Source organism: Sardina pilchardus, chromosome 3 (genome assembly GCF_963854185.1).
Source record: "Sardina pilchardus chromosome 3, fSarPil1.1, whole genome shotgun sequence".
Lineage (NCBI taxonomy): Eukaryota > Metazoa > Chordata > Actinopteri > Clupeiformes > Clupeidae > Sardina > Sardina pilchardus.
In genome coordinates, this window is record NC_084996.1 from 21141345 (window position 1) to 21151344 (window position 10000).

The window sequence follows — 10000 nt, forward strand, 5'->3', positions numbered from 1 at the left end:
TCCCTCTATCCCTCCATCCTTCTCTCACCATTACAGAGGGCTCCTCCAAAGCGTGTGCACTGGGACTTGTCGAACTGGCAGAACTCGCCCTCGATCTGGCTGGGGTTGAGGCAGACGCAGGTGCCACACAGGCAGTCTCCGCGCCCAGAGCACGCCACTTTGGTGCCCGGCTCGTTGCAGCGGGCCGTGTTGGCGTTCGAGTCGCTGTCGGAGCAGTTGCAGTGCGGACCCAACCTGCAGGACAAGGGGCATTACTGTAAAACACACACACACACACACACTCCACTTCCTGTTCTTACTCGGTGGATCTGAGGGGAAATGGACACACTCAGCTTCTCACTCTTGCATTTACAAGTATTCATTTAGCAGACGTGTCTACCCAAAGTGACCCGCATATGTCAATTATATTACAAGGTCCTTCGTCCCTGATGCAACGGTCAACGCAGTCATAGTGTAGTAAAGTCAAGGCAGTTCTATGTACTGAAGTCAGGAAGGCAGTTTTAAAGTTAAGGCAATTCTGTGTAATGAAGTCAATGCAGTTTTGTGCAGGTAAGTCAAGAAGGCAGTTCTAGTGTAATCAAAGTCAAGGCAGTTCTGAGTAGGAAAGTCACTGATCTATAAAGAACTTTATACTGTAGATAACTTCCTTATAGATCAGTGAGGAAAGTCAAGGCATTTCTGTGTAGCGAAGTCAAGGCAGTTTTGTGACACGCGATGTTCTTTACTCACCAGCCGTCATAACACTGGCATTTTCCACAGATCAGGTCTCCGTTCAGACTGCAACGCTGGGATTTCACAGCCTTCAACTGCAGCACCACGGAGAGAGCACATTCAGTGATTCATTTCAAAAAGATCAACAATTAAGCAGTGACCAGCACATCTATCATTTCCACAGGATAGAAAGGCTTTTGAGAAACGTATGTGTGTGTGTGCGCACGTGTGTTGTGTTGTGTGTGTGTTATGTGTGTGTGTGAGTGTGTGAGTGGGTGTGTGTGTGTGTGTGTGCGTGCCACCTACCGACTCGCACTGGCATACGGGGCAGTGCACTTTGGCATCGAGATGCAGGGCCTTGCTGAAGGTGGTGGGCTTCACCCTCATGGTGCCCTCGCGGACATCAGAGTCAGACTGGCACACCCGCTTTTCTCCAAACATCTGATTGGCTTTCACCTTCAGCGTATACTTGCCCTGCAGCAGCAATCAGGGACACAAAGGGAAAAAGGAGAAAAAGGAGACGTCACGTGAGCACATGAGCATACATTTTGTGTGTGTGTGTGTGTGTGTGTGTGTTACATGGAAACGTGTCAGCACAGCGTGAGTGCGTGCGTGCTACTTTGCACACTCAGTGAAGGAGCTCAAACGTACGATTTCTCCAGGCGGAAGACGGAAGGTTCCAGAATCTGCGATCTGGCCACTGGCTGACAGGATGGTCGTCTGCATGGCTTTCGGCCTGTCTTCAGCTCGGATGTTTATCTTTGAACGGATACTCTACAAGAAAGCATGTCATACACAAATAGCAAGAATGAATGACAAATGATCTTGTTTCATGTCTGTTTTAATCACCATGAATGTATGGACAACATACAGCACAGTACCAAAGATCCTTAATTATTGACAAGATAGAGCAACGTAATGCATCTCTATGGAAGCAAAATTCGAACAGTTCCGGTCTGCTTAAAGGGGCGTGTTGCAAAGACGTCATAGTGGGATATCGATCTCTGTCAGATCGGCAAGCAGTTCAGTTCGAATGTTAGCAGGTCTGCTTAAAGGGGGATTTAGCCCCCCTCCCCCTAGTGAAGACAGAACGCGGAAATGATCGAACGTTTGCGCCTCTCGCTCCGCTTTAACCCTCTCTGAAAGTACTGTACATCACATATTGGGTGACGCACAGTACGTCATCGCTCATCATTTATCATTAAGGCTTTATGCTACGGATCCCCCAGAGGGACATAAAGATTCTACTATCTGGTATCTGGTGCTCACGAGAAACCCACACCAGATGTTCTGGGCTCTGTAATATGCGCCCGGCACGCCTCTAAATTATGTTGTTACATTATCACATCCATAAAATAAGTTAATTCCAAATATCACATTGATGAACAAATATACTGTATGTCATTCCTAATAAAGTTCTTGTGATTGTTACCTGAAAGGCATTCTCCAGAATGTCCAGGATGTTTGTAGAATCCTCCTCAAGTAACCCTAATTCAGCAATGGGGAAGTATGTAGCCAGCTTCTGCTCACACACACACACAAGCACGCACGCACACACACACACACACACACACACACACACGCATGCACACACGTGCACACACACACACACACACACACACACACACACACACACACACACACACACGCACACGCACACACGCACACACGCACACGCACACACAGATAGAGAGAAAAAGATATGCACATACACAGTTCAGATCAATCATATACTAGTACTAGAAGTGCAGTTATTGCCATGAATGACAATACAGAAACACAGAGATGGACAGTGTTTATTTAAGAAAAGGTTATATACTCCAAGCCACAGGGTGGTGCTCTAGCTCCCAGTGGCCAAGAGAAGGCGCCGTACCTCGTAAAAGGAGTAGGAGTGCTGGGTGATGGCGAAGATGGGGATGATGTTGTGCTTGCCCAGTAGCCGCACCAGTGTGGGCACTGATGGGTAGTCCTGCTCCTTGTAGTGGGTGTAGGTGCCGTTGGTGTTCAGGTGGCACGCCTCGTCGTTGCGGGGCAGGATGCCCGACAGCACGTTCATGCCGTCGGCCTCGTAGTGGAACGCAGACTCCGTGGAGAAGACCAGCAGGTGGGTGGCTTCGTTCCGCCAGCCGATATCCGACTGATGAGGCAGAAGAAGACTTTCATGAGGGGTGGGGGGAGCACGGGAAGACTTTGAGACTTGGCCTCGAACCCTAACCTCGCCCCCTGGCATACATCACAGGATGGCATCGAACCCCAACCCAAACCCTTAGCATACCTCACAGGATGGCATCGAACCCCAACCCAAACCCTTAGCATACATCACAGGATGGCATCGAACCCCAACCCAAACCCTTAGCATACATCACAGGATGGCATCGAACCCCAACCCAAACCCTTAGCATACATCACAGGATGGCATCGAACCCCAACCCAAACCCTTAGCATACCTCACAGGATGGCATCGAACCCCAACCCAAACCCTTAGCATACCTCACAGGATGGCATCGAACCCCAACCCAAACCCTTAGCATACCTCACAGGATGGCATCGAACCCCAACCCAAACCCTTAGCATACATCACAGGATGGCATCGAACCCCAACCAAAACCCTTAGCATACCTCACAGGATGGCATCGAACCCCAATCCAAACCCTTAGCATACATCACAGGATGGCATCGAACCCCAGCCCAAACCCTTAGCATACATCACAGGATGGCATCGAACCCCAACCCAAACCCTTAGCATACCTCACAGGATGGCATCGAACCCCAACCCAAACCCTTAGCATACCTCACGAGATGGCATCGAACCCTAACCCCGCCTGTGACGCCCCAGTGGGCGTGGCTTCCTCCCTGTGTTGCGGTGTTTTGTGTTTTACAGGTGTGCACTGCTGATTGATAGTGGCTGATGGCTGATTGCCGGTGATGGCGTGCCGGTGCAGCGGTCACCTGACCCGATATAGGCCGCCAGCTTCAGTCTACCGGCAGAGCAGCAAACACGAGGCGTTTGCCTTTGTTGAACATTCTGGGTGTATTGCCTCTCGAAGGACGGGAACCCAGTTGCTGCCGTATACCTGTAGTTTGGGTTATTGTTGTCTACACTTTTGGGTCAATAAATTGTAAGCGCTTGTTTCTAAGACTACTCCGTGCCTCCTTGATGTTATTTCCCTTGAGGACGTAACATAGTGGGGGCTCGTCTAAAAACTTAACATCGATATTGGGAACTTTTGGGATTTCGGTCTTTTTGACTTTTGGATTTGTTTTGTCTTTGGTAAATTTATTCGTCGGAGAATAGTCGTACTATTGGTGAGTGCGTTGCACTTTTGTTTGAAGGGGGACGGAGTGTGTTTATTTCGCTGGTAAACTTCGATTTGGATGGTAATATTTTTGTGAATCGTTTTGCTTAGTTAAACCAAGTAGGCTTGGCCGTTTTGTGCTGCTTACTACATCCGAGCGCATTTCTTTTGTTAACTTTAAATCTGCGCGTAATTTCGTAATCAATTTCCTCGCCCTTTGGTAGGCAGAGTGTGCATCTTTGGGTGCACAGTTTGTTTTGTTGGTTGTTGTTTTTGAACGGCACGGGGCTTGGTAGCAGTCGTCTCGGGGGCACTTCCGAGGTCTGCGGAGTTGTTAGTGAGTTGACGGCTCTCTCGGGCCTGCGGGCTTTGGACCAGCGGGTCCTAGTGCTTAAAATCCCCGGCCTCACGCTGTTCGAAGATTAGGGTCCACGAGTTAGTGGGTTCTTGGGGGGGTTTAGAAGGGCGTTGGAAAAGTTTCCCTTGAAATTACATTTAGTTGGCTAATTGTTATATTCGATTGATTTGGTTTGGCCGACGTCATGGCTTCTCAAATGTTGACCGAATTTTTGCGAGCTCCGTCCGTAGCTCTTCTTAGCACTATGACTAAAGACCAACTATTAGAGGTTGCGGGGAATTATGATATTGTGGTAACATTAATGCAGAGGAGATTGAAGGAGACGATTAAACATGCTGTCATTTCTGGCTTGGTGGAACAGCAGATACTGCCGGCGTCGGCATTATCTGTTGAGTCACCATCGGTTAGTTTGTCCTTCGAAGAGCAAAAGGCTCTCTTGGCTTTCGAACGTGAGACCGAGTTGGAGCGCTTGCGTTTAATTCAAGAGGCTGAATCTAGTAGGCAAAATTTTGAAAAAATACGCCTAGATATTGAACAGCAGCGCCTCAATCTTATTGGAGATGGGAAAATGCCAGGGCAGAACAACCCGCCTGCTGAATTGAAAGTGGCAAAACATATACGTTTAGTCCCGCCCTTTAACGAGGCCGATATTGATGCTTTTTTCCAGCTTTTTGAACGGGTCGCTGATGCTCATGCCTGGTCAGATATTGAGAAAACGTTGCTCCTTCAATGTGTTTTGACCGGCCGAGCGCAACGCGCGTATTCTGCCTTGTCCGCTGCCGACAGTCAAGTTTATGAGATTGTAAAATCTGCTGTGTTGAAGTCTTACGAGCTAGTGCCTGAGGCGTATCGGCATCGTTTTCGTTCTATGCGAAGGAAATCTGGTCAGACTCACATGGAATTTGTGAGGGACTTAACATTAGAATTCGGTCGGTGGCGTAAATCAGTTAATGTTAACACACTGGAACAATTAATTGATTTAGTGTTGTTGGAACAGTTCAAACAAACGCTTCCCGAACAGATCGCGACTTTCATGATGGAGCGGGATGTTCGGACCGCTCCTCAGGCTGCTGTGCTGTCTGACGAGTGGGAGATTGCTCATCGTTCTCGTCCGGCTCCTGTGAGGGGCGACTATTCTCGTCCACGTCACAGTGTTTTGCCATCTGTGGACCGACGTCCCACTCAGTTCTCGCCGCCTTTGCATGAGTTAACGTGTAATTATTGTATGGGGCGAGGGCATTGGAAGAATGATTGTCCGGTGTTGCAAGCTAAAAACAATCAACCGCGAGCTTTGTTTGCCAAACCGTCGGCCTTGGCTGTTAACGTGCCTTTGGCCCCGGGTTTGGTGACGCCTACTGACCGGTCCGCGTTTACATCTTTGTGTGCGGCAGAAGCTGATGAGACGTTCGAGCCATTCATATCAGAGGGCTTTGTGTCACTTCCTGGTAGTGATCGAGTCCCCGTGCGAATTTTGCGAGATACCGGAGCGAGCAGCTCTTTTATTCTCGAGTCTGCGCTGCCATTCTCCTTAAAAACCTATACGGGTAACTCACTACTGATTCGTGGCATAGGCCTGCATACGTTATCTGTGCCGCTGCATAAAGTGCGTCTAGAGTGCGAGCTAGCTCAGGGCGAAGTGGAGTTGGCTGTTAGACCTGCTCTACCTGTTAACAATGTTTCATTGATTTTGGGAAATAATCTTGCGGGGAAACGAATTTGGTCTGAATTGGTACCTCCCTTGGTGGTCAGTGAGAAGCCTCTTCCTACTGAAGATTCTGACGAGAGTGTGAAACATTTTTCCGAAGTATTCCCGGCGTGTGTCGTGACTCGCGCTGCCAGCCAGAGTGCTGGCAGAGCGGAGTCAGTTCAATCGGAAAACTTGTTTTCACTAGCTGATTATCCTTGTTCAATCAGTCGCGAAGAAATGTCATTGGAACAGCAGAACGACGATACGCTTAGCCCACTTTTCCAATTGGTGAATGACGACGAAATTCGGAATAAAGCCACGGGTTATTATGTGAGCGACGGAGTGTTATTGAGGAAGTGGTCTCCACATGACCACCTCAACGTTGGCGATCCGTTTGTCCAGGTGGTTGTGCCTGCAAAGTTTCGTTCTCTTGTTCTGCAGACCGCGCACGACAAATTGGCCGGACACGCCGGTGTCAAGAAAACGTATGATCGGGTTTTGCGATACTTCTACTGGCCGCGCATTAAGCGTGATGTGGCCAGTTTTGTTAAGACGTGCAATACGTGTCAGCTGACGAGCAAGCCAAATTTGGTCCTAAAACCGGCCCCTTTGCGCCCAATACCGTTTGAGTGTCAACCGTTCGAGCACATTATAATTGACTGCGTTGGTCCTTTGCCGCGCGCAAAAAGTGGCTGCGAGTACCTGCTGACTGTTATGTGTCGGGTCACTCGTTACCCAGCCGCTTACCCTTTGCGCTCTATTCATTCCAAGTCGATTGTTAAGGCTCTTAGCCAATTCATCTCCATTTTCGGGTTGCCGAAAATTGTACAGTCCGATCGTGGAAGCAACTTTACTTCTAATCTGTTTGCTGAAGTGCTTCGTCAATTGGGAATTAAGCAAAATTTGGCGACCGCATATCACGCCCAGAGCCAAGGCGCTCTTGAGCGCTTTCATTCCACTTTAAAGTCCCTGCTCCGAGCATATTGTGTTGACTTGAATGGTGACTGGGAAGAGGGCCTTCCCTGGCTGATGCTGGCAGCCAGGGAAGTTGTACAAGAGAGCACGGGTTTTAGTCCGAACGACCTTGTCTTTGCGCATCGTGTGCGTGGATTATTATCCAAGCTACATGATCAATGGGCTGATTTAGATCCGCCAGGTAATTTGGCTGACTATGTCTCGGGGTTTCGCCGTCGTCTCTCTTTAGCGTTGAGATTGGCCAGCAAACGTTTGGGGGAATCGCAGAAAAAAATGAAAAAGATGTTTGACCGTCGCACGGAGCACCGAGTTTTTAGTGTGGGGGACCGGGTGCTTGCGCTTCTCCCTATCGTCGGTTCGCCATTACAGGCCAAGTATACGGGGCCGTATGAAGTCCTGAGTTGTGGTTTAAATGACAACTATGTGCTCTCGACTCCCGATAGGAGGAGGAGAACACAGAGGTGTCACGTGAATCTTCTAAAGCCTTTTTACCATCGCGATAAGTGTGTTGTTTCACCTGTGGTGCTAGTGGACAGCTCCCTGCTCTCAAACGCTGCTCATCCGACGGTGGCAGCGTCGGAAGAGGAGATTAAAACGGTGGATGACTGTGTTTTGCAGGGCCGTTTGAAAAATTCGGATACATTAAAAAACTTGTCCCCAATTCTTAGACATCTAGATCCGAAACAAACACAAGAGCTAACTGACTTATTGACGGAATACTTAGTTCTGTTCTCAGATGTGCCTACTCAGACCAATGTGCTTGAGCACGATATTAACGTTGGGGATGCTGAACCCATTCGCCAGCGTTTCTATCGTGTTCCTTTAGAGAAGAGGGAGGTTTTGGAGAAGGAGGTTCAGTATTTGTTGGATAACGGGTTGGCGGAGCCTTCGTTCTCGAGCTGGTCGTCGCCCTGCCTCCTCGTTAAGAAGTCTGATGGTACTTTTCGTTTCTGTACCGATTACAGAAAACTTAACGCCGTTACCAAGCCTGACCTGTTTCCTCTACCTCGAATAGAGGATTGCGTAGATCAGGTAGGGTCCGCGAAATTTGTGACAAAATTAGACCTGTTGAAGGGATATTGGCAGGTATTGTTAACGGAGAGGGCACGCGAATTGTCAGCGTTTATTACGCATAATGGGTTGTTTTCTTACCGTGTTATGAGTTTTGGGCTTCGCAACGCGCCGGCGTGTTTTCAACGATTAATGAACCGTGTTGTGGCTGGTCTAGAGGGGGTAACAGTGTACCTTGACGACGTGGTTCTTGTGAGCAACGATTGGTCGTCTCATTTGGAACGGCTGCGCTCACTTTTTGACCGCCTTGCCCGGGCACGGCTCACGGTCAACCTAGCGAAGTGTGAGTTCGCTGGGGCGACCGTGACCTACCTGGGCAAGGTGGTGGGACAGGGGCAAGTGCGTCCGATACGAGCTAAAGTGAGGGCAATCGATAACTTCCCAGTTCCAGAAACTAAACGTGAGTTAATGCGTTTCCTGGGGATGGTTGGTTTTTATCGCTGTTTCTGCAGAAACTTTTCGTCGGTGGTCGCCCCCCTAACAGATTTACTGAAGTCAAAAGCGTTATTTGTTTGGACTGATGATTGCCAAAAGGCGTTCGACAGCGTAAAAACACTCTTAACATCCGCGCCTGTCTTGCTGGCACCGCAGCTCGAGAAGCCTTTCAAAATACAAGTGGATGCCAGCAAGGTCGGTGCTGGAGCTGTGTTAATTCAGGAAGACGATGATTGCGTTGAACATCCAGTTTGCTTCTTTTCGCGGAAGTTTCTGTCTTATCAGAGAAACTATTCAGTGATCGAAAAGGAGGCCCTCGCATTGATTTGGGGGCTTCAACACTTTGAAGTATACGTTAGTGGGCGTTGTTCACCTGTCGTGATTTATAGCGACCATAATCCTCTAACTTTTCTGCATTCCTTCCAGAACCCCAACCAACGGCTGATGAGGTGGTGCCTCTTTCTTCAGCCATATAATCTGGATGTTCGGCACATTAAAGGCCCAGAGAACATAGTGGCAGATGCTCTCTCGCGTGCCCCAGGCTGTGCAGAATGAGTGTGTGAGTGTTAGTGCGGGTGTGTGATTTGTATGTATGTGGCTATAGGTTAGTACTCCTTCTCAGTTGCCATTATAATATTATTTGGCTGATGGTGGTGGATTGGGTAGTCTTTAGCCTTTGCCCTTAGTCTTTATTGGTTATGTCTGTGTTTTGGATATTTTGTTTGTAATTATGTTGGTCAGAAAACTGATTGTTTCCTGCTTAGAAGGGGGAGGGTGTGACGCCCCAGTGGGCGTGGCTTCCTCCCTGTGTTGCGGTGTTTTGTGTTTTACAGGTGTGCACTGCTGATTGATAGTGGCTGATGGCTGATTGCCGGTGATGGCGTGCCGGTGCAGCGGTCACCTGACCCGATATAGGCCGCCAGCTTCAGTCTACCGGCAGAGCAGCAAACACGAGGCGTTTGCCTTTGTTGAACATTCTGGGTGTATTGCCTCTCGAAGGACGGGAACCCAGTTGCTGCCGTATACCTGTAGTTTGGGTTATTGTTGTCTACACTTTTGGGTCAATAAATTGTAAGCGCTTGTTTCTAAGACTACTCCGTGCCTCCTTGATGTTATTTCCCTTGAGGACGTAACACCGCCCCTTAGCATACCTCACAAGATGGCATCGAACCCCAACCCCGCCTCTTGGCATACCTCACAAGATGGCATAGAACCCCAACCCCGACCTTTGACCCTTGGCATACCTCACAGACAGCAGTCTGCAGGATGGCGTCGAAGCCTCCCTCTGGAGCGTCCAGGTTGCCAGATATGCGCTCCCTCTGCAGCTTCTCACGGAAGGAGGTGATGTTGCTTGTCAGCTTGATGGCGTTCTGGAAGGAGAAGGGAGGGTCGCTATTGGTCCAAGGCTCCTTCAATCTGCAAGAGGACCGGGGAAATGTCAATCTGATTGGTAGTTAAGCAGCCGTG

At 49.1% G+C, this 10000-nt stretch overlaps 1 protein-coding gene across 2 annotated transcripts in view; it reads right to left on the reverse strand.

Annotated features, from left to right (window-relative positions):
- The window catches only part of itgb4 (integrin, beta 4), a 44919-nt gene that overhangs the window by 23315 nt on the left and 11604 nt on the right, over positions 1-10000 (reverse strand). For both annotated transcript variants that reach the window (XM_062532391.1, XM_062532392.1), the window contains exons 7-13: positions 9778-9949; positions 2585-2848; positions 2144-2233; positions 1363-1485; positions 1018-1185; positions 730-806; positions 29-234 (exon numbers count right to left, since the gene is read on the reverse strand). In XM_062532391.1, the coding sequence (XP_062388375.1) occupies positions 29-234; positions 730-806; positions 1018-1185; positions 1363-1485; positions 2144-2233; positions 2585-2848; positions 9778-9949 (1100 nt within the window). The remainder of the gene's footprint in view (positions 1-28; positions 235-729; positions 807-1017; positions 1186-1362; positions 1486-2143; positions 2234-2584; positions 2849-9777; positions 9950-10000) is intronic.